The sequence below is a fragment of the Vicugna pacos genome, chromosome 16 (genome assembly GCF_048564905.1).
Source record: "Vicugna pacos chromosome 16, VicPac4, whole genome shotgun sequence".
Taxonomy (NCBI): Eukaryota; Metazoa; Chordata; class Mammalia; order Artiodactyla; family Camelidae; genus Vicugna; species Vicugna pacos.
In genome coordinates, this window is record NC_133002.1 from 16,086,866 (window position 1) to 16,114,396 (window position 27,531).

Genomic DNA, 27,531 nt, shown 5'->3' on the forward strand with positions numbered 1-27,531 from the left:
GAAACAATTGAAGAAAAAAAGATACTCTCCTGCGAAGGGGTAAACAGTTATTACTAAGAACAAGGCAGGAGGACTCTAAACAGGGAGGGTATTCTTATGGGAGGAATATAGACCCCAGGAGACAGTACGGAGGGAGAGGCTGAGAGAGTAGGCCCTGGAGTCTGAGCCCCTGGGTTTGTCCCGGCTCCTCCACTTACCAGTTATCTAGCTAGCTAACCTACCTCTCTGTGCGTCCTTCCCTACCTCAGTGGTAAGGTGGGGATGCTAACGGTACCCTTACAGGGTAAGTCCTGCTAAATAGAGGATGTTATTCTTATTACTGTTTTAAGTTTAGGCACTAATGATGTGATCTTGCCCTGTGAAGGACCTGAAATTCAGAGACTCTGTGTCATCTTTGAAACTGTGATTATAACAAGATGCTATTTGCCCCGCCTATGGGCAGACTGCCATCAGAAGGCTCGTGGAATAACGTGTTTCCTGAATTGAGGAGGTTCTTTCCATTCAAATCACAGTTTTTACATGGCGATTTGCCAGTGCTGCTTTAAACCTGACATCCTAATAATGGAGAAAAAAATCTCAAAGGAGAGAAAACCTGACAAACAGTGGTGAAACACAGAGACCATATGTGTGTATCTACTCTGCCTATGCCGGGGTTTTGGTGGCCCACCCAGTGTGCGGGTTGTGGGATTTTGTGGGGTTGGGTTTTTGTTGGTTTCGTCCTGCATTCTGGTTGGATTGTTTCCATCCTGTGGCCATTCTGAGCTGCTGAGTAGGAGCTGCCCTCTTTGGACGGGCTTGAGCTCTCCAGTGGGCCACAGCCCCTGTGCTGGGCTGCACTCTCTAAACTACCTGCCTGGTACCTGACACCAGCCTCTGCAGGTTTAAGTAGCAACCTCGACACACTCGATATGAATGTAGAGAGGGCGAAGGTACTTAATTCTCTTCCATAGGCGTTAGCCCTGGAAAGGAAAGATGCAATTTGAGGGCTTCTCTCAGATTCTTAATTGAACTCACTGACCTTCATCAGGCTTCCATACAAAAATACCAGGGAAATTCAGCCCATTTTTCTGAATATAATCCAGTTCATTTTCTGGAAGAAATGATAACACTAAACTGGTAATGATGAGTGGTATTTAATTTCCAAAAACCCCTTCCCCATCCCCACCAGTGAAAGTGACCTCCCTGTGTTTCGCTGGGTGGTTTTCAGTGGGAATACAGATGCTGATCTCACCCAGCCTCCCTCTGTTTTCTTACTTTGAAAATATCAGTTCTTTGGCTTGTAGGAAAATAATTGAGTCCCCACATTAATTGCTAGGAAACAGTCAAAAAAGAAAAAAGAGAGGGAGAGAGAAATGACAAATAAACCCAAAAAGGGGGCCAAACACCAATAATCCACTTGGTTTTCTATTTATTGTAAGATATTGTAACCTCCCAAGGCTGGTTCAGATAAATATGTTTTGTCCAAGTTCAGGGGCTGTGGTTTTTCCTTGCTTCATGAAATTGTCTATGGGCAGGCCTTCGATCTTCCGGATCCAGGCAGCTTTGCTGGCCTTTTCTGGGTTGACCACTCCAGCAGGCTTTCTGGCCTGATACTCCTTCACCATGGCCTCCCCATACTCCTTCTGCTCCTTCACAGTCCACAGCATGAACTGGGTGTTCACCCGGAAGGGGTCCAGGGCCTTGCAGAAGTGAGGCCCGTCTTTCTCGGCAGCCTGGGCCGCCGTGCCCACCGGCGGGGCCAGCATGCAGTTTGGTTTGATGACCTGCGAGCTAGTTAAGGGGCTGAAGCTGTGCACCATCCCATCAACTGAACTGGTCGCCCTGTCTTCACCCTGTACGCTGCCAGCGAGCCTGGGGCGGACGAGCACGGGCTGGGGTAGGGTGGATTGCACTCTGGGACTGTGCAGAGAATTCTTCAGGTTGGGCTGAAGCTTCTGGATTTCGAGGGGAATGCTGGTTTGTTTCACATCTATGGAAGGGTTGCTGAATCTCAGCCGATCAACTTCACGTTGGACTGATTTTCCCTTAAAACTCAGGACCTTCCTAGGATATGAAATTGAAGGTCCCCAGGCATCAGTGACCTGGGCTTGGGGCCTACAGGGATAGGCAAACTCCCCGGAATTATGGGCTTTCTGCAGGGCGTTCAATGTCAGGAGGAACTGGTCAGGAGACATAGGGACGTGCCAGGAGTTTTTCTTTGAGCGGTTGATCAAATCTGCAGAAGTTCTTACTTGTCCTTTTTTTGGTACTTTCTCCACATCATCTGGTTTTTCTAAAAAAAAAAAAAAAAGGAAAGAAACAGTGTTTCATGAGAAACTTAAGTACTTATGCATGAAAGTTAAATTCCTTCTAACTGCTCCTCAGACTAAGGTCTTTATTGCCCAGCGGACACACTGTCATCGTGTGACCAAAAATTCTCCATGAGACCAGAAATTGTAACAGATTTAACATAAGTTTTAAACAAATACACTAGTATTTGTGTACTGGTGTGTATTAACCTCTAGGTATGCACATTTTGGAAGGAACATATGTAATCCACCCATTCTTAAAACTTCCCTGAGGGAATGACCTTCACCCCTCTTTCATAGGCCTTATAAATTTTTAGTAACAGATTTCTAAATAAAAGTCATATTGTAAATCTTGATCTCCACCTTCTTAATCAAAGTGGACTCCAAATGATCTTTGGATGTTTCTCAAAATCAAAACTGCCTTCAGATAATGTGTCACCCCTGGAAAATGGAAAGGATCACATGCCCAAAAGACAGTTCCTGAACAGGTCTTCCCAAAATGTTTTGAACAATAGCTGCTGCTCCAAAAGCCACTGACCAGGACAAGAGATTCACTCTGGCATACTACCTTAGGGTCAGGACCCCCAAGGTGCCAGACCCTTTGGTTAGCAAGGATGTCTTCAAAGGTGAGCAAACCTATGCCTCTCACTCGGGCCTTTCAATCCTTGCAGTACCCCACAGACACACTGGAAACATGATCCCCATATTACAAAAGGAAAGACTGAGTCATGAAAAGCAGAAGTCATCTTGTCTTGTCTGTCCTAGCGAGTACAGTCTGCACCCTAGACACCAATCTGTAACCAGAAAAGAAAACACAATGGTGTGTTGCTTTTATACTGTTATAACAGTGTATAATTCTCCTTGACCAAATAGATTTTATCCCCAGATATCTGTGTATGAGCATACTAAGATGGGATGAAACTTCAAATGTTGTTCTGGTCTTTACTTTGTTAATTAAATAAGTTTATTAAAACATATAAAACTAAATGGAATTAAGATGTTAACATAGTCCCCGTTCTCCTTTGAATTCCAGAATAAATGATTCTGTGGACAAAACGCAGTTCTTCTCCTTCTATTAAAAGGAATTGTGATGTGCTCATTGTTCATTAACTTGTCTTTTTTTCGTATAGTGATATATTGTGGATCTCTTTCCAACGTATGCACTTCCTCATCCATTTTTCGCTGTCATGTGATACTCCATGGTACAGATTCGTCATCATCTACTTAGTTATTGCCCACGGATGGACATTTAGCTTGTTAGTGATCAACCTTAAAGAAAGGCAAGTACCGTTTTTACATGTCATGTGAGCAAGTGCAAATTGATGGATATCACCCCATGTTGGCTTCGGGGCAGTGGGAGTGTGCAAGCATTGGTGGTGGGAGAGTGAGTTGACAAGGCGGTTTTTAAGGACAACATGGCAACATCTTTCCAGATTGTAAATGCAATTATCCTCTGGCCCAGCGAAGCCACTCCTAGGACTTTACCCTGCAAGGTTTACACCTGTACAGGTACGGACACAGGTACGTACAAGGATGCCGGCTTTAGTATAGACCTCATAAAACTCAATTGTCTTACCGTTGCCTCAAAACTAGTCTCTGCGGTGAGTTTGATTCAAAGAAACACTACTTATCAGCCAAAAATATTTGAAAGGCATTTTAAATCTTTGCCAAAGCCGCTCAGAACCAACAAAGGGACATCCCATTCATGGTGTCCAGTGACTCTTCTTAAAAGCCCCTTCCCCACCTCTCTCCGTCACCGCCCCATCTCATTTGCATAGCACTGCCCCCCAACCTAGCTCCTCCCTCATGAATCCCCTGCAGCGCCCTCTGAAGTCAGCCTGGCTGCCTCTTCTCTCCAGCTGCTGCACTCCTGGCTCAGGCTGATGACACAAGGGTCCCAGAAGTGAGGAGGCGCCCAGAGAGCCAGCAGCTCGAAGCTCGGCTCAGAAAGGCTCTCACTCTGCGTGGCCTGAAGGTAGTAATGGGACAGTTAAGGGAAACCAGTCACTCTTGGGAGAAGCTGGGCATTTTATTCACGCTGAATCAAAGATAAGCAGACTTACTGGTGGACCTGCTGAAAAACCAGGCTGAGCAGAGACAGAGAGAGAGGCTGGATCTCGCCGCACTGGTTATGAATGGAGCCTCACCGTTCTTACCTCCGGGGAGGGGTTTTGCTTCCAAAGTCTCTTGCTCCCACTGGCCACCCCTGCCATTTGCGTCCCTGGGACTCATTCTCTTCCTGCCGTCTCTTCGGGGTGGCTTTGGCTTTCCTTGACTCAGAGCTGCTTCCGTTAACGGTGCTGAATGACGATCGGGGTGGGGGGAAGCTGTCGTAATTGCATAATCCAATTAGGTATGAATAAACGGGGTGTAGCTGATCATTCAACTGATTTTCACTCGAACGATCTCTTTGTTACCGTGTCATCCCATGAAAGTCGGTAGTCACCTGGAGCCTAAGATGTGTCTAGATCACCTCCTGACCTCCCCCACCCCCTGCCGCCACCACTCACCTTTCCCACTGATTATCAAGCTCTAAGCATTATTTAAAACTCTCCAACCTCTGTCCTAACCACTTCTGGTATGACAGTCTTGGAGGCAACCTGTTGATCCAGTATTTTCCAGGTACGCACGCTATCGATCGGAGGTCTAGAGAGAATACATTCTGCAGAGAACACTTTTCTGCAGTATAACATATCTTCTCTCTGTCCTAAGCAAATGATTATGCACTGTATATTTGGATTCGGGGCATGGGGGGAGGATGTTGATTGTTTGGCTTTTGTTTTGATGGCAAGTATTGTGTGCTAGTCTTGTCTACCGTAGGAAGACTCTAATAAGTTGGAAAACTTGGTCCTTGGAAAATCAGATTCCCTGGAGCCGGCTAACAAATTGTCAGATGGGAGAGAATGGCTCTCACCTTCCCTAAAGGTTGGGATTTACATCAGCAAGAATCCGTTAGCCAAGATATCCCACAGAGAAACTGGTCCTGGCACGTCCTCACCTGCTCCACTGGGCACCACTCAGGCTGCCCGGGATTTTGTTCTCTTACCTGTAGGTGACCTGGATGCCTTCAGAGAGATGCAGGACTTGTGAGGTTTGCTTAACAGGGACTCCTGGGCTACTTGTTTGCTGGATAGAGAGTCCCTGGGGCTGTAGATCTGAGTGCTGGACTTGGAGAGAACTTCTGTGAGGCCGTTTTCTTCCCTGTCTTCCTCTTTGTCCCTGGTCTTCTGTTTGGCCCGTTCCAGGGGGTACTGCCACTTTATATTCTCGAATTGGAACATGAGAACATTGCTCTCCGTGTTGATCACCATCCTGGAACCAAAGCAACAAGATTGGGAGGCCGCCACTGCCCAGGTTCCAGATAGCACTTGGACTACTGTCGTGCCCAGTCCTGAGGCCAAGGGATCAGTGCCACAGACAGGGCGGTGCAGGTCGCTGGAGGGTCTAGAGCGGAGAGAGGCAGCCGGCCGTGCTGCAGGGGGTCGTTAGCTCTGTAGCTGTTTTCCTTAAAAATTAAATGTGAGCAAGGCACATACATTCTGATTACTTCGCTTCTTGGGTTAAAATATTTTTAAATGAATTTCTGTTCCTGGAGTGGGCGCCAAGTACCTGGGGTGCCCGAGGCAGAAGGCTTAGCTACTCTGCACACAGATGTCTTGAAATTCATTCCTTTTTTTTTAAGCACAGCAGCCACACGCCGCGTCTCTGCCCTGAGGAATGTGGAGAAGTCTGTAATGGGGAGGCCTCAAGCCCTCACTGCCTGCCGGCACGCTCCTTCACTCCGTCACTCCAAGGTCTCTGTGTGTGCTCTGCATTCAGACAGAACGCCTGCACTTTGTAAAGCAGGAGGATTTCCATCTTCCCTAATCCCAACTGTCAGGCCGCTGTAGGGAAAAAGAGTTCCTAACCCAGGGCCCCCAACATCGCTTCCCACCCACCCACTGGGTCCTGGGGCTCCTGGCACCCATAGAGCACCGCTTTCAACCATAAGCAAGACATGGAAATGCTACGTGCGGGTTCCTTTCTGCTCCAAAAGGCTGCAATTTTAAGACTCTCTGGCAGCGTAAACTCTGTAAAAGTGACTTGTTTTTGGAAAGGCTGGAATGGAATTCAGGGAATCATTTCAATTAGAAATCTCTTCCAGACTTATTTTCACTCAAGCTGAAGTCTCTCTGGATGTCACAAACGAGAAAAGGTCAGAGGGGACCTTTTTTAAATGGCTTTTTTCAAATTAGTTCGTATCTGAAAAGAATTAATTTACTGAGCCTTGTTACTAGCACCTCGTCCTTTAAGATGGTAAAAAGTGCAAATAAAGTTTCATTAAAAGGAAGGCAATGTGGTTGGAAGTGATTAGGTGATGCCTCAAGCGAGCCTGTGGGAGAATGTAAAAGGTCAGTATAGTTGGGTATTTTCACTTAATATCATATGTGAAGTGAAGCACATAACACACAGAGTACTATGTACAAGTCGTGTAGTCACGGTTCTGGATTCTGTAAACTCAGTTCTGCCCCCCGGACATTGGCCGCCTGCCAGTGCCACCCCTCACCGTCCTGTAAGTCTCTGCAATGGAAGTGAGACCAGGAGACAGCCAGTGCAGCTCTCAGGCTGAACACACGGCCAGGGAGCAGCAGGGGTTGCAGGTCTGCAGAACCACGGTCCCCGTAGCAACACCGAACTGCACCCATCACGTGATTTGATCAGACACCCGAGCAAAGGAAGAGTAACGTGATCCCCGATTGCTGAGTTTTGTGCGAAGTCCCATGAATGAGTCCCCAACTCATAGAGTCAGCCTATTACTCCACTGCAGCCAAAGCTGGAGGGGAGCACTGCCCGCCTCTCCTGCTGCTGACAAATCCGGGGCCAGAGTCCCAGAGGAGGGAAAAACTCATCCAAACAGAGCAGCTCAGGGCTCTGACCTCCACACCGACCACCCACCTGTTGCCCTGAATAAAGAAGGACAGCACAGGATCACCTCTGCCATTGGCCTTCATCACCTTCAGGCAGTTCCCATTTAGGAAATTGTAAATGCGGATCTTGCCATCTGCACAGGCACTGATGACCCGGAGGAAGAGAAGGGCCACGTGGAGCACCTCCCTGGAAGGGAACAGAGCAACGGGCAGTACCCACCTTCTGGTAAACTGCTTGCGTTTGTCTGTCATTGGGGCGTTTTGTGTATGGTGGGGAGGCAGGGGTCATGAAACGATGGAAACGATGTGTGTCATCATTTTTTAATTCTGGGTGAGAACCATCAACCCTCAACACACAGCCGTACTCTCTCTCCCTATTCTGCAGTTCTTTTGCCTACAGTTTGGTCACAGTGCCGGCCACCAATGAAGCCCAATGGTTGGAAATTCTAGACAAAGACTTTAAATCATCTATTTTAACAGAAGACTTGAGAAACAAAACAAAACAAAACAAATACATAAGACTATAGAAAACAAAAAGCAAAATGGTAGAGTAAGTCCATTTTACACTTAATGTAAAGGGATTAAACTCTTCAATTAAAAGGCAGACATGGAAGAAAGGATCAAGAACACGATCCAACTATATGCTGTCTACGGGAGGCTCCCTTTAGATTCAAAGACACAAATATGTTGAAGGTAAAAGAATGGAAAAAGATACTTGATACCAAAAGAGACTGGATCGCTATATTAACATCACACAAAATAGACTTTTACAGAATTGTTAATAGAGACAAAAAAGAACATTAAATAACGATAAAAGGGTGAATTTATCAAGGAGATACAACAATTATGAATGCATACACATTATTACAATACTAGCCATGGAAAGACATTAAGGAATAAAGGTTTAAAAAAAGTCACTACAGAGTCCAGAAGCTTTTCTAAGCAGCATCATTTTTGTCAGCCCTGCTTTGCACCCTCTAATTTCATTCCTCTTATCCATTCTCTCCCACACTGTATGCAGAAGCTTAATTTTGGATGAAGAAAAAAATGTTGGCCCAAGAGGACAAGAAAGAGCCCACTTTCTCTGGTCCTTCTTCCATGAAGGACCAAGAGCAAATATATCTGTTTTTTCACCTGTTTCATAGCCAAAAAATGGGTTTTAGTCCACTCATTAGACCTCTCCAGAAAGGCAATCTGTCAAGTTAGTCCTCACTGTCCATCAATTAGAAATATTCATTGAGCGTTTACACATACACAGCACTACTTCAGATGGTGGGAGAGGAGGCCCTGCCGCTGAGATCGTGGACCGTGTCCTCCAGATCTGCTGTAACTGCACAAGGTATCAAGAACCAATGTGAATGGTGTGTTGGGGCTGTCATTCGATGGAAGTGGAAATGGTCTAAAACGGTCTCGTAACTGAGGTGGAGAGGGAGGCTCACGGATTGATGAAATGGAGAACAAATTGCTGAGTTTGCCGGGAAGGATTTATTTTTCAGGAGCTTTACTAAGTCCTACCGAATCATGCCTGGAAGGTCTGGGAAATGTACAGTCACAATATTCAGGGGAGTCCTCCTTGAGGTCAAGGTTTGAGAATCCAGGTGACATGCTAAGAGGCTTACCAATACTCACCTGGAGGGTGGATAAATCACTGAATGCTGGCCCTTCCTGACAGCCACCTGTCAGCAAGGCAGTCATGCACCCCAGACAGCATACACACGTGCACGCATGTTCCCTTCCCCCACCCACAGGGCCAGCCTGCCTGTTCAAGAGGTTCCTGGGAGGCTGCAAGGGAATCTGGGGCCATGTTGCACCAAATAACTATCCCCTGAGAGATCCTTCTGGAAGACCTATTTACTCCTTCAATCAATTAGGACTGCGGTTAGTTCCCTGGGATTCCTTACCCTGCACTCAGGGGAAGAAGCATTGCTCACACTGAACAGCAGTGGCTTTGAGCAGCCGCAAACCCATGACCATTGCACAACCACTAACGGACCACAGTACCTTTGCTAAATAAGTTTAGCTGTGACCTCAGCCTACTTCTCAATTGTCTCCACGCAGCCACCACCCCTAAACCAGGACTGGAAGAGTGAAATGGAATCCATTTGCTGTCCTGGAATGGAATCTAGCTCACGGGTTTTAAGGGAGCTCCTTCTCTAAGCCCGTAAGTGGCTTTTAAACTTCTGGCACTTGGACAAGTTTAAGCTTTTGTGAACACAAACCTCCTGGGCTAAAGACCAGTTCCAAGAATTTTAAGTTGACTGGAACTGGCATCATTTGGGACAGTACTACCAATATTCATACATTTGATATCTAATACATACACATTTATCACGTGTTCCACAAGCATAAAACTTCAGTAACTTCTCAAAATCCACACCGAGTATTATGATTTCTTAAGAGAAACAAGTGAGGGCAGGAGAGGGGGCGGCCAAGCTGGGTAACAGGTATAAGAGGAGGAAAGCAGGAGCGGGTCAGAGCCGAGGGACAGAAGGCCAGCACAGGGACCGATTGGCCAGAGGGCACCGTCTAGGCTCTGAGGGAAAAGGAGGGCTCAGGACTTTGGCCAGGGCTTCCTTGGCACCTACTTGGGATGCTTGAAGGCCATGAGGCATCGCTCGTACTTCCCCACCATGCTCCAGGCCATGACCAGGCCGTCGGCGCTGCCCGAGAGGAGATGCCACTGGTCAAAGAACAGACACTTCACGGCTCCCTCATGGCCATTGAGAGTCTGCAAGAAAGCATGCCCCTGTTTTCAGCCCGCCTTCAGCGCAGACTGGGGGCGTCTTCAGATGAGTCCCAGAGCCACACTCCACCGATCCGTGACGACCACCCACTCGGTGTGTACCTGAGCCGACCTGAATTTTGCTCTAAGAAAGCCAGTAGGGCCCGTGCCTCCTGCGTGCAGAGATCTCTTCCCCCAGTTGAGCAGGAATGTGATCAGGGAGAGAGCTGCTCCCGGCGGGTCTGTGGCGGGGCAGGCCCCGTCTTCCCGGAGTGCCAGAGAGTGTTAAAGTTTCCCTTCCTCTGCTGCCAGACAGGGAAGGGGACAGGATTCCATCCCTCGTTCCTCAGCAGGACCCAGAGGCCCCTGGGGCATCCCAGTGCCTGCAGCTGCCGGTCAGACTGTGGCGACAACATCACCAGTGGGAAAAAGCCACCAGTCAGACCAGCTCGCTGTGACGCTGAGTTCCTGGCACAAGCGATGTCTCACCACCACCGGCTAGGGCCAGGGGGTATCAAATCCCGCAAGAACAGTTTTGGGGTGTGAACATTTAATAATTTTGAGGCAGTCAATGTTCTCATGAGAGAGTAAGGAGGAGGACAGTTGTGGCTTTGTCCAGTCTCAGAATGGCCCCTACCTGGGGGGCAGGGAGACTTCCCCTTCCCCGGACCACCCTTTTGGCGACTGTACTCAGCTGCTCTAGGGTGGTCTGGGGCGCTACCTGGAGGAAGTTGATCAGTGTCCTCCCGTCCCTCACTCCTGGTGCCCCCACCCCATGCCCCGCCCACCCTCTCACCTTGACCAGCTGGGTGGTGATGGTGTGCCACACCTTGACCACACCTCTCTCACAGCTGCTCACAATGTATGTGTCATTGATCCTGGTGGCCAGGATGGGGTCTTTGTGTTTAAAGGTCTTCAGGCACCTCCCTGTCTCGATATCCCACTCTGGAAGGGCGGGGGAGAGAGAGGAAGGTGGGGGGGACAGGTGCATGGAGAGGGTGATGGTGGGGGTCCACACCCCATCACAGAAGCTCAGACCAGCCGAGTCCAGGAGGTCAGATCCCAGAAGGCTTCACCTGGCCCAGCACAGGCCACAGGCTCACCCCTAGTCTGCGTTCCTGCAACACAGGGCCCCCAGTCACACTTCCTGGGAGAGCCAGCCGGGCACAGACCTTGGCTCTGACCCTGGAACTTAGCCTCAGGGTCTGAGAGCTGGACAGCTCATCTCCACTGGGCCTCCTCCTCAAGCCTGGAAAACGCTCAAACTTCAGGGCAATCGTAGCATATCTGTGGTGTCATCATCCCTCCAGACACTACTCTCCTGACCCCCACCTTCTGGCCCAAAGAGAAGAAAGCTGTCTCTGCTCTTACACGTTTAAATATTTCTGATTCTGACTCTGGAATTTTACTACCGAGAGACTGTCATCACGGGGGCAGGTTCACTGCTGCTTCTCCGTAGACGGGGCTGGAGCACTGCTTCCCGGACTGCGAGCGCTGGGCGGATATGCGGGTCGACGGGGGGTGGGAGAACCGAGCTTGAAGGAAGACACTGAGAGTGGGCACCGAATTCAGGGGTGAGGACACTGAAGTCGGCTCTGTCAGCCCCCAGAGTCCCTTCTGCTTCCGTAGGCAACGGAATGTGTAAGCTCGGACCGGATACTGAGCAACCACAGCCGATCCTCACCCCGCGCTGACGGTGGACCGGGCGCCATTGCAAGCACCTGACGTGCAGCAAACCTCCACAAGCAAACCACAAGCCAGTGCTGTTATCAGTCCTCACCGGACAGGTGAGGAAACCGAGGCACAGAGAGGTTCAGGAACCCGCTCTAGACCACACAGGCGGTAAGCAGATCGAGCCAGATTCAAACACAGGGAAACTGGGTCCGGAGGCCATGCTCTTAACCATGAAACCTAACTACGTTAGCACGCTTTTCTGCACTAATTTTTTACATACATGCTGACCCTTTTATCAAACTAGAAATGGGAAAATTGAAGATGAATTAAAAGATCCACTGGGAAGGTGCCCTGTTTTAAAGAATTCACTGTCTCTGTTTTTGTTCTGTTTCAGGAACCCTGGCAGGTAGGGGGAGCCCAGGGGAAGCAGGCAGGCTGGGAGCTGGGCCAGGATTAGGGTGAAGTGAGAGGTCCTCGGGTTATTTTTTCATCATGTATTTTGCATGTTGATTTTGACTTTTCAAATATTGCATTAAAATATGTGTCTTGGTTACTGAGTGTTTTGGTGTCCCCTTAAATTCTGCACCAGAAGTGAGGGCCTGACTCCCCCGTCCCAGTTCCAGCCCTGCTGGTGCCCCCCATCCAAGACTCACTCAGCTGGGTCGGAGGCCCTGTCCACCCTTCCATCTTCAGACCCTCATCCTGCATCCTCCCTGTTGCACTCCTCAAGGCAGTCACGGCAAGGAGACTGTCGGTCGGTTGAGGAGGGAGAAGGGGTCAGGAGTGAGGCTCCCAGGCGGGTCTGAGCATTGGCACCTGTGACGCCACCCACAGTCCCTTTCCCACCACCTCCTTCCACCCGCTCCTAACATGCAGTGGCTTCCGGGGCCCTGGCTTCCCTTCTCTTAGTTCTTCCCTCCTACGTTGCAGAGGAAATCTCATCTACACCTGGGCTTCCACGTCTTATTATAATGGATAACCTCCACATTGACGCACTTGCCTCTGCCTGGGAATCCCACACTCAACGTGTTAGCGTTCTATTTGCTGCTGTAACAGATTGCCACCCGCTTAGGGGCTGAAAACAGCAGATGCATTAGCTCACAGAAGTTCAGCACGACCTCACAAGGCTAAAGGCAAGGTGTCAGCAGGGCTATGTTTCCTCATGGAGGCTCTGGGGGTGGGGCTGGGATTTCTTACATGTTACTATTGTACTATCACATGTTACTGTCCCCCCTTATATATTCACTTATCTGTCTCCATTAAGAGACCAGGCCTATGGAGGAGATTAAAGGCCATGTTGAAAGAGCCGTATCATGTTCATTTTCCTCCCTTACCACCTACCACGGCATCTAGTGTTCAGCAAATAGCCAATAAGTGAGTGGATCACTGGATACATGGATGGGTAGGTGGCAGGATGAAGGACGGCCTACAGACATGAGCAAAGCAAGAGGAGGGTATAGCTCAAGCGGTAGAGCGTGTGCTTAGCATGAACAAGGTCCTGGGCTCAATCCCCAGTCCAGTCCCTCCATTAAAAAATTTAAAAATAAACCCAATTACCTCCCCACCAAAAAACAAACAAAGAAAGAGGAAAGAACTAGAAATGGGCAAAGCAAGTCCTCTGGCAACCCACGGACTTGGGGGAGCTTCTTAGAAGCTGTGAGCCATTTCTTTCTCACCTTTGACCTGGCAATCTTTTGCTCCAGACACAAGCCTGGTCTTATACACATCCATGCACGTGATGGTGCCCTGGTGGCCACTGAAGATTCGTATGCAAGCCCCACTTTTCAGATCCCAGTATCTGCAGGAATCAAGCCAAAAAAAAAAAAAAAAGCTTTTGAGACTCTCTGAGGACCATCCTGTCTAGGGCTCCTTTAGATCAGCAGGTGGCTGGAAGGCGGCAGTTTCATGAGTCCAAGGCCTGGATCTGATTCCCGGTTGCAGCACCTAGTAGGTGTGACTTTGGGCAAGTTGCTTCATTTCCAGGTACGCTTCATTTCCTCACTGATAAAATGGAAACGAAATAATAGCAGTCACCTCACAGGGGTTTTGTGCAGGAGTAAATACACGAATGCAGTGACTGTCAGCCGGGGTGATTTCCATGCCCAGGGGACCTCTGACAATGTCTGGCGACATTTCTGGTGGGCACAAGTCGGGGGGGAGGTGCCACTGGCATGGAGCGCGTAGGGTCCGAGGATGCTGCTGAACACCCTCCGGTGCACAGGCCCGCCCCCGCGGGAAGAAGTCTCCTCTTTTTGGTGGGGGGGTCATTAGGCCTATCTGTTTATTTATTGTTAGTGTTTTTTTTTAATGGAGGTGGGAAAGCAAAATGGTACTACAGCCACGTGGGAGGACAGTTGGTGATTTCCCACAAAACTAGAAAAAAACCTGCAAACAGATGTTTATAGTAGCTTTACTGCTAAAACTTAGAAGCAACTAAGATGTCCTTCAGCAGATGTAAGAATAAACAAACTGCGGTGCCGCCAGACAAGGGGCATTACTCGGGGTAAGAAGTGTCACCACAACATGTTCTGGAACCATTTGCGCTTCCTCTCCTATGAAATTCCTGTTCAGTTTTCATTTTCTTGTTTTTTGTTTGGTCTATGTATCTGTTGACTTATTTATCCTTTTCTTATTAATTCATACGAGTTTTCGAGTTTCCTAGATAACTAATTCTTTATCTTTGTGCTGCAAATGTATTCTTCCATTTAAGACCCATCTATGGTATCTTTTGATGAACAGAAATCTTTAACCTAAATGTAGTAGACCTTGTTGATTTGACATGTTTAGTAAACCCTTTCTTACCTTAAAGTCATAAAGAAATTACTCAGGAATGTGTTCTTTAAAATTAAAAAAAAAATAGTTTTGCCTTTCATCTTTAGGCCTTAAATCTACCTGAAACTGATTTTGTTATCAAATGAGGTAGGGGCCCCATTTATTTTTCTTTTTCCTCTCTGTATTTGGATATCCAGTTATCTACATACCATTTATGGAAAAACTCTCCCTTCTCCAGATGGATCTTAAATAGTAAAATTCCATTTTTTTATAGCTGAGTAATATTATATATCTATACACACACACACACACACACACACACACATACCACATCTCTCTATTCATTCATGTGTTGATGTGTAGCACAGGGAACATAGCCAATGTTTTGTAACAACTTTATATTGCGGGGGAGTAATTAGCTTTTTAATTTATTTATTTATTCTTAATGGAGGTACTGGGAATTGAACTCAGGACCTTGTGCATATTAGGCGTGCCCTGTGCCACTGAGCAATACCTTCCCCCCATAACAACTTTAAATGGAGTAGAAACTATAAAAATACTAATCATTATGTTGTACACCTGAAACTAACATAACATTGTAAGTCAACTACAATTTAAAAAAAACACTCATGAACTATAGTTAACAATACTGTGTCGTATATTTGAAAGTTGCTAAGAGAGTAGATCTTGAAAGTTCTCGTCACAAGAAAAAAATTGTAAAACTATATGTAGTGATGGATGAAACTAAAGTAAGCTGTGGTAATCATTATGCAATATATGCATATATCAAATCACTATATTGTCCACCTAAAACGAATACGTTATATGTCAATTATACCTCAATAAACAATAGAAAACTGATGCACGTGGGTCCCAGGAGCCCATCCAAGAACATCTTCGAAAGAATAAAGAACTATGAACAATGCACACCTCCATCAACAGAAGAATTAATGAGTTATGTTGTATTCATCCAATCAAATACTGTATCTCTGTGAAAATTAATTATTGCTACCTACATCATACGGATGAATCTCAAAATCATAGTTCAGTGCAAGAATCAAGTGGAGATGAAGTTTTAAAATACAATTCCACTTATGTTATGTTCAAAAAATGGACAAAAGTAGTTAAGGTGTTTGGAGATATATAAATAAGCAGCAAATCTATAAAGAAACACAAGGGAATAATTAGCGTGAATTTAGGATGCCCTTATCTCAGGCTGGGAGAGAAAAAGAAGCAGTAAGAGAAAGGCACACAGTGGGGTTTGGGGACTGGGGATGATCTGTTTCTTGGCCTGAGTAATGAGCACATGGGTGTTTATTATATTGTTTTAAAATATATGTATATATACATTTTTAAACACTACTTTGCTTCTATACTATATTTCTACTCACAAAAAAACTGCTTTCCCTTGAAGGAATCTATCAAAAGAAATATCAGTTATGCCTTCATCTAAGAATGCTAAACAGAAGACACTTTCTGATTCAGTCTTCAGCTAGAAAACTGTTATAAATTTATCTCATTCAAAGTTTAAACAATATACAAATTCTTGGTTTTTATCTTGCCCAAAAAAAAAGGTGGGTTGTTCTAGAAGTCAGTACCATTTAGGATAACTTTTGCATAAATACGAAAAGGTAAGAGCATGCATGCTTCTTCCACGAGCCGCCTTCAGGCTTGGGGGTGCTGGGGACTGCTCACCTGATGCTCAGGTCATAACTCCCGCTCAGAAGAAAGTTGTCCTCCTCACACAGGAAGAGGGCGCGGACGCTCCCGGCATGGCCTCGGAGTGTGATGGGGACCTCCTTCACTTGTATGACGTCCAGAAGCTGGATCTTCCGTTTGGAGGACACAGCTAGCAAGTCTCCCCCAGAGTAGTGGATGATTCTGTTTCGGTCCCACCTGAGTTGCCGGGGGGGAAGGATGAGTCATGAAGGAAGGGTTGGTGTCCTTCCCGGAACTCCCTCAGCCCAGTGCCTGTCACCTGCAGCAGTGGGAGGACGGAAAACCCGGGGCCTTCCAACACCGGAGGCAGCAGAAGGCTAGACCTCGTGTCAGCAGGCCCTGGTGGAGCCCCCACCTCACACCATAACAAAAGCCTACTTCAGGTGGATTTAAAACCTAAGGACAAAAGGCCAGACTGTTTTTTCCTTAATTCTGCTAATGTATGACAAGTCCCCAAGGGAGATAAAAGAGTCGTAGCGTTTCCCAACTTGTTAGACCGTGGAAACCTTTTTTCATGGAAAACCTCAGATGAACACGCTTGGGAAGCCCTAGACCCACTGCACATCCCACTGTTTCCATCTTTCCCCCCTTTAACCAACATCTACTGGGCATATTTTAGGAGCAAAGTCCTGGGCTAACAGGTGCTAATGGGAAATTCAAAGATGAATAGGGTATGGATGGACCTTGCCCCTCAATGAGCTGATAGTCTGTGAAACAGGGTGAGTTGAATTAATTTTCCAATCATAAGAGCATCAGCAAATAGATGGAATATGAGCAGGATGACTGAATAATTTATTGTCCAAAGTGAGATTTTTTTTCATTGTGAAAGGAGACACTATTATTAATTCAAGGACCACAGAGTGAAGTGGGATTGTTCCAGTAAACAGGGATTTATAGTCACCCTGAATATGAGGAGCAAATCCTGACGTTTTTGTCCTCATTCCATTTGTCATTTCTAGAGTTCGAGCTGTCATCCTCTCTTCTAAAGAGCACGTATCACCACGCTCTCCGTAAAAACTCAACTTTGCCTTCCCCCTGCCTGCTCTGTCTTCCCCCTCCTGGCTGGTCAAAATGCAACTTGTTAGTGAGGTTCACGGCCAAAAATAAAATAGAGATGGCCTTCCCAAAACTTTATGAATAAAAAGTAAATCCTAGGTCTAAAGCAGAGCAGAAAGTTGATGATTAATGGGGCTTCTTCTGGACTATTTAAATGAAGTCACACCTCACAGTTATCATAAATGCCATTTTCATATTTACGATGGACAGACATTCCAGTGCTCTGCTGGAGTCGGGGGCGCAGCACAGCCCTGCATCTCCTTAAAATATGTGTCCATACACGCAAAGAAGAAATTCTAGGATCAACAGCAATGTCAACGGTAGTTATCTCTGTGTGGCAAGGCCGTGGGACAACTTTCCTTTTCTCTAGACATTTTCTGGCTTTTAGTGGATTTTTTTCCCAATAAATATATATTACTTCTAAAATTAGAATAAAGCAATAAATACAGTTTTAAAATATTTCGTGTGTGTGCAAAAGGTCGTTGGTCAGTCCACCCCGTTTATAAGGGGAGAGCGTCCTCCAGCCGCTGCCGGGAAAGGTGCAACAATCAAGCACCTATTCCCCAAATGGGGTCTCATGCTGTTCTGGAGCTGGAGCTTGTGGGGTGGGGGGACCACTGCCTCTCCAGGTGAGCGAGGGTCGTGGGGACCCTAAGCCAGTGTGGTAATTCAAGGGTCCCTGGAGACCTGGATTCCGGCCCCCGTACCTACGTGTCAGAGAGAATGCGGATATTGTAAGTCCCGCAGAAGACATTCCTCTCCTCCATCTGGACCTGCTGAGTTTCCTGGCTCTGGTATGCGGTCCACAGGTTGTAGTCACTCTAACAAGGGAAAATCTGCAGTCAAAGTACAGTGGCAGCTTGACCCAGGGCCCAGACACACATCCCCGAGAGCCTCCCCTGGCAAGGGGCCACGGGCCCGCGACGCCTCTTCTTCAGGCTGTGGACGCTGCTGCATGGCGATGGGGAGGGGCCGGCAAGCACAAGGAACCCACGAAGGAGAAAATTTTGAGTCAAGGATCCTAATTCTTCTTCCACCTCCGGTTTCAGGAACTTGTGATGTCAGCAACAGCACAACTTTTCCAAAGATGAGCTCACAACCAGGAAATCAGGATGCATGCACAATAAAGCTGCAGGTGCCCCCTGACTGGCCGTTTCACCGCAGCTTCACAGTCACATCGTGTATTCGTGACGGTCCGGAGAGACTCAAGTCACACGTGAAGTTACGCCTACACACCCCAGGTACTTGTGTGGCTAAGTTTCTGCACACCTGCAGCCTTCACTTCCCCCTGCAGCAGCCTCACAAAGCACATCACCTGCCCCCAAAGTGTTCTCATCATTTTATAGATAAGCTGTCTGAGCCTCGGAGAGGGGAAGCCGATTTTGTCAAGTCTAAACAGCGTGCTCCTCATTCTTTTCCAATATTCCTTCCATCTTTCCTCCCTTCCTTCCTCCTCCCTCCCTCCCTCCTTCCATCACTCACTTCCTGAGTAGCTGTGGCCCCCAGGAGTGCTAAATTCTGGCACAGCTGACTCAACCAGACTTCCAATTTTCTTCCCAGCCACACTTTTAAACCTCAAAATACAGGAACTAGCAGCCATGCTAGCAGGAAGCCAAAAACACACCCACATGCTATAGCCATGTCCTCCCACACCCTGCATGGTTAAGTGAGGGCCAGGGCCGGACTTCAGCCTTCAGTGCCCAATAAGAATGGACACTCACAATCGCCTGCCCCAGATGCCACTGGAACCCACCTTCATTCTCAGTTTCCATTTCTGATTTTTCACTCTCAGGTGCTTCCCATCGTCCACCACTTTAGGAACCGGGATGGAGACTTTGTTGGCGTAATGAGGGTCTATTCCCCTGGTGTAGGACCCCTGGGCGGGGAATAACAGAACACGGCTACTCTTAGTTCTTACACTCTGAGAGAGGAAACACCGGTGTTTGGCAGGATCTGAAAGACGGGTAAGGTCTGGCCAAGGAAGGCCTGGGCCCGGCCAGTTAGGCCAGTGGTGCGTGCAGACAGGCCTCAGGAGGACAATGACACCGAAGGTCTGGGGGGGCGAGTGAGAGGTGGTGGGCGGTTCCCAGCTTCCCGAGCCTGGCCTTCCTCCTCCGTCTCCTGTCAGCTCTCTCTGCTGGGAAAACTCCAGGCTACCGAGAACCCATGATTTAGGCTCAGGCTTCAGGCAAGAAACAGAAGTACAATTGCCAGAGATGGTTAATATCTGGGGAAAATTGCATTTTAACCTAAAAGTAGACTTCGTGGCCTTGTGAACGTCCGTGTACCACAAGAGGCTCTCTTACTGCATGAGCCACGATGTGGCTCCCTGCGGAAAGTCCCTGCTTTGTGAGGTCTCAGAAAGGCTCTGTGTCTCTCTTCCCGCAAGGTTTCTGCACGTGTGGTCCCTGCCAGGTGCACTGACAGTGGGAGGGCAAATGGGACAAAAAGACAGTGAGGAAGCACCAACGTGGAGCAGGAGGCCAGCTCAGCGTCCACAGCAGGTGGAAAGGCTCACAGCCAGGCTGGCCTCGGCGGGGCAGTGAGGCTGGTCCAAGGCTGTCGCCTCCCAGACAGGAAGTACCTGTAGGAAGGCGATCTGGTGCTGGATGAAGTTGTGCGTTGACAGGTCCGCCTTGACCTGCTGCACCAGCGCCGCCCAGTGCTGGCTCACAGACGCACACCTGTTCAAGCTGTTCTTATCCAGCATGCCTGGAAAACAGGACGGGGACCTGGGAACCTCCACCCACTGGGGATGGGAGGTCTCTTGAGAAATCCCTCAAAAGGCCCCGCATACTTAGGATACGCTTGGAGAGGTGGACAGGCAGGTGACGGATGAAGTCCTGGTACCGGCTGACCCCGGACGATAGCTCCCGTACAGCATGGAGGTCCACCGGCAGGCCGTCGGGGGCCGACCCTGCTTTGGACACCCTTGCTTTTCCAGAAAACAGTCTGTTCATCTTGGAAGTGCACTGGAGCGAACTCTTCCACTGCCCTTCTAGAGGGAAGCCGGAGAAAGGGGCACAGTTGGGGTGGCTTCGTGAGACTCCAGGGCAAGAGCGAGTCCTCGCCAGAAGCTCTCCCCAAAATAGAGCTCATCAGGGTCAACCCTCAGGCCACTGGAGTTTGCTCGTTTCTTCTGCCAAAATGGAAACAGAACTTCCCAAACCGAACGCACGAGGCGTCTTCAGCCTTCCCAGCTCAAGGCCGTCTCTGCCGCGCCGACTGCCCTGCTGGTGAAACGGCTGTGTCTGCAGCTCCCTTTAAACGATCCCAACCAGAAAAAGGCTTAATTTGAAAAGAGGGGGATGATTTGCTGCAGCATGGATGCACCTAGAGGTTATCACATTGAGTGAAGTAAGTCATACAGAGAAAGACAAGTATCACGTGATGTCGCTTATATGTGGAATCTTAAAAAAAAAAGATAAAAATTCTATTCACAAACCAAAAACAGACTCACGGACATAGAGGACAAACTGGTTACCAAAGAGGGGAGGGTGGGAAGGGATAAATTAGGGTTTGGGGCTTAACAGACACACATTACTGCATATAAAATATATAAACAACAAGGTTCTACTGTCCAGCACAGGGAACTATATTCAATTTCTTATAATAACCTATAATGGAACAGAATCTGAAAAGAAAATATATATGTGCATGTAAATGTGTAACTGAATCACACTGCTGTACACCTGAAACTAACACTGAATCAACTACACGTCAATAAAAAAAATTTTTTTAAGAGGGGGATGGCTGAAATAAGATATAAGATGTTGATAATCACTGAGGCTGAGGATGAGGGTTACATGGGTGATGGTGAGCATCTGAAATCTGAAATTCTCCATATAAAAAGCGTTTTAGAATCGGTGCCTTGTGTTTTTTGTAATCATTTCACGTATACGTCTTACTTCAAACACCAACCGAGGATGGCCTTGAGGTCAGGGCCCATCCCCCACTGCTTCCATTTCCACCTCAGGACTGAATCCAGTGCTGCAAAAACAGACGCTGGTGGGTTGGATTCTGGAGGTGTTCCCCCTCCTAGGTGCCAGAGGTCAGGGGCTGGGTGAGGGAGCATGGCCCGGGACAGATGGAGATTTAGGGTCACACCAACTGATTTTAATCGTTGTTTCTCCCCGACCATGTGTGCGGTTAAACAAGCCCACTGTAACCCCAAGTGAATGTTCGTTGCCCAAATCTGTCCTCCCCAGAGACTACTGCGCTGCCACCCCCAACTCCACTGGGACCCCCTTGTCACCTCCAGCAGCGTCCTTGCGGCAAGCTGGCTTACCTGCAGCGGCTGCTCCCCCCGGCATGATCTCCTGCAAGCCTGCTTTTCCTGAGGTTTTGGTGGACAAGGGGAAGTCTGTGTCCCTGGTTCTGCCCACCCCGCAGACTTGTGAGGCCTCACACGGCGGGGTGGGGCTGCAGCCTTTCTCAGGGAAGAAAAACACTTTGCTGGCGTCATGATCGAACCCTGAAAAACAAAAGAGCAGGACGAGGGGCTCTTTGAGGAGGTGTGTGGAGAGAAAGTGGTGGAGAGAGGTGGTTTTACTTCTACTGGGTTCTTTCAAGTCTACACAGAATGGACCAGGCCAGTGACACAAAATGCACAAGAATCGCAGAAAGCCTATTAGTCTCTGCCAGCCCACCTGCGTGCAAGACTGATCAGAGCTCCATACACGGGGCGGGGGGGCGGGGGGGAGAGAAGGAGCCAGCCCTGCGGGCGGAAGGAAGGCGCTGGACGAGGGGCTGCTTTCCTGAAGCTCTTGCTTAATGTTTTGCAACAATATGAATAAACACCCTTGAGCCAAATTAGAAAAGTGAACTTTTTAAGAGACAAGCTCTCCCAGGGAAAGGGGAAGGTTACCCCAGTCTGTAACTGGACTTACACAACCTTTAACACCAGGAGCTGATTCCTGGGTGGGGAGAACCACAGCCCACGGCAGGTGCGCGGCAGACGCCCTGTCGGGAGGGTAGCATCGCTCGCAGGAGATGCTCAGGAAAGGAGGCCTGGTTTCCAAGCCCCTGACAGGGTGACCAAGGCCAAGTCCCTCAGGGTCCCTGAACTTTGGCTTATTTACCTATAACGTGAAGGAGTCGGACCTGGTCAATCTCTAATCTAACTAAGAAGATTCTCTGGTTTTCCCACCACTTCTGCATTCCAGACGATCATTCCTTTACCTCCAAAGACACACCAAAGACATCAGGTGCATAGATCAGGATCTAGCTGCCCCCAAAGTCAGGTAACTTTAAACTCCCTTGGGATGCTATTAGTCCGCAGATCAGGTCTCATGGACATTAGGAATCCCCCGCCCTCAAGAGCTCAAAATCTGTCTGACGTCCCAACCAGCCCCTCTCACCCTGCCACGCCTCTGCCTCCCGTGCTGGACTCCCCTCCCGGACCCCCTGCAGTCCCCAGGCCCTTGGCTCCTTTATGATTGCTTTTGCTGCCCTGGTCAAGCTGGCGCAACATTTCCAAGACCTTCTCACCGACACCCTAGGCCATTGTCCCACCTGAGTGAGGTCCTCAGACCAGCATCCGTGTCTGCTGGGAACTGGTGAGAAGCGCAGGCTCTCGGCCCACGTCACACCTGCTGGGGAAGGCCCCGGGCACCTGTGTGTTACAAGCCCTTGCAACGACTCTGACACATGCACCACTGAGAACAGCTGCCCCGCCGGTCGGGCGGGGGTTCCTAATGTCCACACGCGGCCCCTCTGCACCTCCAGCCTCGGATAAACTCCACTTCAAGGCTGGATTTCATGCACAAGCAAGGAATACAGTGGAACGAATGAAGAAAAGCCATGGGTTTTGACCTCTTTGCCTGGTCTCTGTGCGGTGCAAATGGAAGGACAAAACAATTCAGCAGTGTCCCCTTTGTGTCCCCACAAACCCACTTCAGTCCCTCACCAGCTTCAATCCCAAACCAGCTGAGGCAAGACCCACACCAGCATAAGTAGCAAACGCACAAAGCAGCCATTTCTGGGTGTAAGGGACGCAGACGTCCATCCTAGAGGCCAGCTGAAAGTTCCTCCTGCATTTGTCATTTCATAATTTTCAGAAGGAAGACATACTCAGCAGGTTCGCCTTTGGCAAACAGGATCGGGTGTCAGGACAAAGAAGTCTGTTCCGCAACCTGGAAAACCCCCATCTACCCAGGCCTGTCCGCCCCTCCTGCCCCTTTACAGGCTTCTGAGGTCCGGCCTCCTGGTCTCCGGGGGCTCCCCTCTCCACCCGTGGCCGTGCTTACCTGAGGCGGTGTCCTGCTCTCTCAGCAACAGGGCTCCGATGACGTTGGCGGCAGTCAGCAGTAACTTGGGGTCGCACATCTGCAGCAGCAAGAGCGTGTAACTGGCCTTCGTCCGGTGGGAGCTGTTCCCAAACCAGCGCAAGATCTCCCTCATCTCCTGTTCCACCGTCTTGTCCAGCATCTGGTTCAAGGAGGACTTGACGACTCTCCCCTCCTTCTTGCTGACGTTGACCCGGGACCTGTGATAGACGAAATCCTTCCCCTGCGTGGTCTGAAGGATGTTTTGGAAATAGTGCAACAAATACAAGCTATCCAGCTGCGCCAGGATGCTGACCAGAAACCTCCTCCGGGACACCTTGCCCACCCGTCGGAACCACTCTTTGGTGGAGAAGACCTTCCAGGCCAGGACGCACGCCTCACACTTCTGGCACACGGGGACAGAGTCTTTCCCCTTCTCACACCGAAAATAGGGGGCATTCCTGAGCCTCGATTCCAGGTTTTCCATGGTCCTGAGATGACCGGCTCATTTTATCCCTGCCCGTTGTCAACGCCACCAAACCCGAGAGGAACAGGAGAGGCTGATAAATATCCCAGTTGAGCCTTTGCTATTATAAACATCTCCCAAAGGAAAAGTTAACCTCTGCGATGGATGGAAAGCTTCTCTCTCCCAGAAACTGCCGGTAGACTCTGGCTTTCTGTACTGACCTCCTTGGAAACATGGCTTTACCGTAAAACTCCTAAGCCTGGCGCTGCTTAGGTGGAGGCAGTTGCTGTATATTCTGAAAGAGCTGGTCATCTCATTTCTAGAACAATAGAAATAGAGTTAGTCCAGATCCCTTTGAACGGGAAAAAAATGTGGTGGAGCCTGGTGTTGAGCTTCCACTGTGCTGCTGTTAATGACTTTTAAACATTTGTGAATACACAATTAGACGGTACCTTCTTCGGTTTGGAGATTTGGGTTATACGGTGGCTGTCCCAGTGATCCTGAGTGTGTTTAAAACCATCTTCTTAACTCATCATCAGAGTGGAAACACAAATGTTTTGTATATATTTAAGTTACTTGACTGCTTTTGAATGCTAACCAGAAACCCCTGCAGGGAAAATTCTTGGTAGAAAAAATTTAAGTGGGCCTGAGAACATGTCTGGGAACTTCCAGCCTCAATCACACGCCCACCCAGGTGTCTGGGAGACGGCACAGCTGAGCAGTGAGGAGTGTGGGGTCTGCAGTCGGACTCCTGGGCTCAGAGCCCAGCCCAGCTACTTACTAGCTCTGTGAACACAGGCACATTACTTTGTCACTGAAATAAAATGCACAACCTGAATGTTGAGAATTCTGTTTCATTTGGCGGTCTTTCTGGGGATTCAGGCCTGAGGACTCGAGCCCGGAAGGCAACCTCTCCGATCGCTCTAAGTGTTTCAAAGAGGCACGAGAAAAGCCAGGATATACAGGAGTTTTTGCAACCAAGACCAGCTAATCAGAACATCAAGGGATTACTGTTGATTAAAGAAAACCAGACATCTCAAGTGAAGGAATTCAGTGATTTTCTATGTATGGGAAGGTGCAAAGGTCTGGGCTCGCTGAAATCATTCCTTTGACCTGCACCTAGATACGTAGGGCCTGTGTCCTGTTCTTCCACATCCTGAGTGCCCTCAGTGGGCAAGGCTGGGAGTGGCAGCAGAGGCCGGGCTGCCTGCTTGTCTGCACCGAGTTCCCCCGCTCACTGTTGGGGGCGGTGGTAGCAGCTGATGACTTGATGGGCACTGCATCCTTTGTTTACTGATATGGCTGCAATATTTTTTTTCATTCACAACTTAATCCTTTATGCTCCAGTGTTCCTGTCTGTAAAATGGGGATGACAGTGGTCCCTACTTCAGAGTCAATGTGAGGATTAAATGAGGTATGACATGCAAAGCCCTCAGAAGACTGCCTGGTGCATATTTAGCCCTCAATAAATGCCAACTTCTGTTGCAGTGTCCTCATCAACGTTATTGTCATGCAGATCATTATTCTGGGTGGCCAAATAACCAACATCCACTACAATGTTTATGTGTGCGCACGTACATACACTGAGCTGCACGTGAAGAAACGAGTGTGCGCGTAGTTCTTTAAAGGAAAAATGACATGAAAATGACTTCCTTGATTCATGAGATCTTTACCCTTTGGCCCTAGCTTATGATCCACTCACGAGTGATGACAGGCCGTGACAGCCAAACCTGTGAGTGTGCAAGGCCCCCGGGGTCCCCAGCCCCGGGGTCCCCAGCCAAAGCCTCTGCTGGCAGTGCTGGCAGTGGTGACCCGGAAGGAGCCCAGAGCTCACTGGGCTTTCCAAAACTTTTTTAGAGCAAAACCTGCTTGCAAGTCATATTTTCTGTGAAAGCACATTATGTAACATAGACATAGCGATATTCTTTTAGTGAAAACTTGTAAGTTCAAATGTTGCCTTGTTAGGAAGGTGATCATTGAGGACAACGGAGCTCTCCTGGCAACAAGACCTTTCGAGTGAGGATAAAGATGACAGAGACTGTCTTACACAGGCTTCAAACTGCACAAAATTCAAATTAATAGCTGCTCCAGAGAACCCAGCTTCCAGAGAAAACAGTTTGAAATCACTCCTAAATGCTGGCGTATTCAGGATGAAGTGTCTATGCTTCTCCATTCCTGGAAGTTTCAGCCAGAAAAATAAATGCGTATACACACACACACACACAATACACACACACATACTGTGTATGTGTATAGTGCGTAAATGTAACAAGATGCTGATAATTGGCAAACACGGGTGAAGAGCATATGAGTGTTCACTTTTCAATTCCTTCAGCTTTTCATAGATTTGACACTTTTCACAGTAACTAATAAAAACACACTGCTAAGATAGGAAAAATGACTGTAACAGCCTACGCCCTGAAGACAGCCCCTAGCTCATCACTGCAACCACAGGGCCCTTGCACATGCTGGGGCAGCCCAGAAAAGAGCTTTGAGGATACACTGGGACAAGTCTCCCTTAGACAGGACTAGCTCACACACTGATCCTGGTACCTGGGAGCTGTAGGATCTCGAGTGAGCTGCCTGGCTTCTCTGAGCCTCCACTTCTCCATCTTACTGATGACGAGGACAGCAGAGATGAAGCCGGATAGTAAAAGTTACAGCTGCCTTTCAGGATTAGATCAAGTATGTGAGACCCGTGTCTCTGCTGCTGTTACTGTTACTACCCTCAATTCAACCAAAAGGTTTGCAATACTGCGAGCATTTCCAGCGTCCACGCCAGAGACCCGCCACTGTTAGAGAAAGGTGACCAAAGTCATCACCGGGCTGGTTGGCAGTGACGGTCCCATAAAAGGTTGGGGTGGGGACAGGAATCAGGCTGGGAAGGCGACCACTTCTAACAGGACAAGCCCTTCTGAGACACCTGGAGAAAAGGTGACAGTGGCTTAGCATCTAACCCAGCAGGAAGGCCAGGCCAAGGAGGGGCACCCGGAGGAAGGAGGGGCACCCGGAGGAAGGAGGCCCAAAGTGTCTGAGGGGCACGTTACCCCCAGAGATGCTACAAACTGAGAGGGGCCGGTTCCGAAAGGTCCAAATAAATTAGGATTGTTAATCCCGTGAGGCTGACAGACAGCAAGGAAGCAGTTACACAATCCAGCTTAGCCTTGACTGCACGCAGGAGGCCCCAGCCTTGGGAGTCAGAGAGAGATGGAATCCCATCAGTTTGGTGCTAGGGCTGTGGCCTTGGGCAAGCCCTGAGACCCTCTGAGCCCCCACTGCTCCTCATCTGTGGGAGGCACGTGATCGTGGACGCCCTGCAGGGGCGCACAGAGATCGAGGGTGTGAGACACCCCACCCCCACATCTGTGGTTCATGATGTGATGATCCCCTACACGTAATGCCCGTGACCTGAGGGGAAGGGCAGGGTGAGTGGTAGTTAAAGTTCCCCCGGGTTTGAATCCCAGCTCTGCCGCTCACTCATCGTGTGACCACAGTGACCCTGAGCAGGTAAACCACCCCTCTCCCTGCGCACACCAGACCACAGCTTCCTCATCCACAGAGTGGGGACATGCGAACATCTACCCCACCCCAGAGGGGCCACTGTGGGGGTTCCACCCACGGATGCAGGGGAAGTACTAAGAACAGAGTCTGGGACGTGGAG

At 48.7% G+C, this 27,531-nt stretch overlaps 1 protein-coding gene and 1 long non-coding RNA gene across 6 annotated transcripts; one reads left to right on the forward strand and one right to left on the reverse strand.

Moving 5' to 3' along the window:
* The first annotated feature begins 92 nt into the window (after positions 1–92).
* On the forward strand, positions 93–6,618 carry LOC140686026 (uncharacterized). 3 transcript variants are annotated; one of them, XR_012059451.1, is made up of 5 exons: positions 93–283; positions 3,419–3,568; positions 3,722–3,809; positions 4,110–4,263; positions 5,976–6,618. It is a non-coding gene; the product is annotated as an uncharacterized lncRNA (long non-coding RNA). The 3 variants fall into 3 exon arrangements; XR_012059449.1 differs by having other exon boundaries at positions 4,148–4,263; XR_012059450.1 differs by lacking the exon at positions 4,110–4,263.
* FBXW10B (F-box and WD repeat domain containing 10B) lies at positions 1,392–24,197 on the reverse strand. Of its 3 annotated transcripts, XM_072938437.1 has the most exons (15): positions 24,025–24,197; positions 23,387–23,625; positions 21,427–21,612; positions 19,936–20,136; positions 19,723–19,850; positions 18,892–19,014; positions 17,850–17,959; positions 16,059–16,259; positions 13,268–13,389; positions 10,714–10,862; positions 9,781–9,923; positions 7,224–7,382; positions 5,335–5,600; positions 4,445–4,615; positions 1,392–2,272 (listed from the first exon to the last, which is right to left on the reverse strand). In XM_072938437.1, exons 1-15 carry the CDS (start codon positions 24,180–24,182, stop codon positions 1,443–1,445), a joined length of 3,186 nt encoding a protein of 1,061 aa, XP_072794538.1. In that variant the 5' UTR covers positions 24,183–24,197; the 3' UTR covers positions 1,392–1,442. The 3 variants fall into 3 exon arrangements, with proteins under 3 accessions (XP_072794538.1, XP_072794537.1, XP_072794539.1); XM_072938436.1 differs by having other exon boundaries at positions 23,387–24,118; XM_072938438.1 differs by lacking the exon at positions 7,224–7,382 and having other exon boundaries at positions 23,387–24,117.
* Positions 24,198–27,531: the final 3,334 nt, after the last annotated feature.

Bases quoted from the DNA above. Each gene is read 5' to 3' on its own strand.
- FBXW10B (XM_072938436.1), bottom strand. From the start codon at position 23,891: ATGGAAAACCTGGAATCGAGGCTCAGGAATGCCCCCTATTTTCGGTGT. The intron at 21,613-23,386 runs GTAAGCACGGCC...TTTGTTTTTCAG, and splicing joins AGAGCAGGACACCGCCTCAG to GGTTCGATCATGACGCCAGC. The intron at 19,851-19,935 runs GTATGCGGGGCC...CCTGTTTTCCAG, and splicing joins CCTCTCCAAGCGTATCCTAA to GCATGCTGGATAAGAACAGC.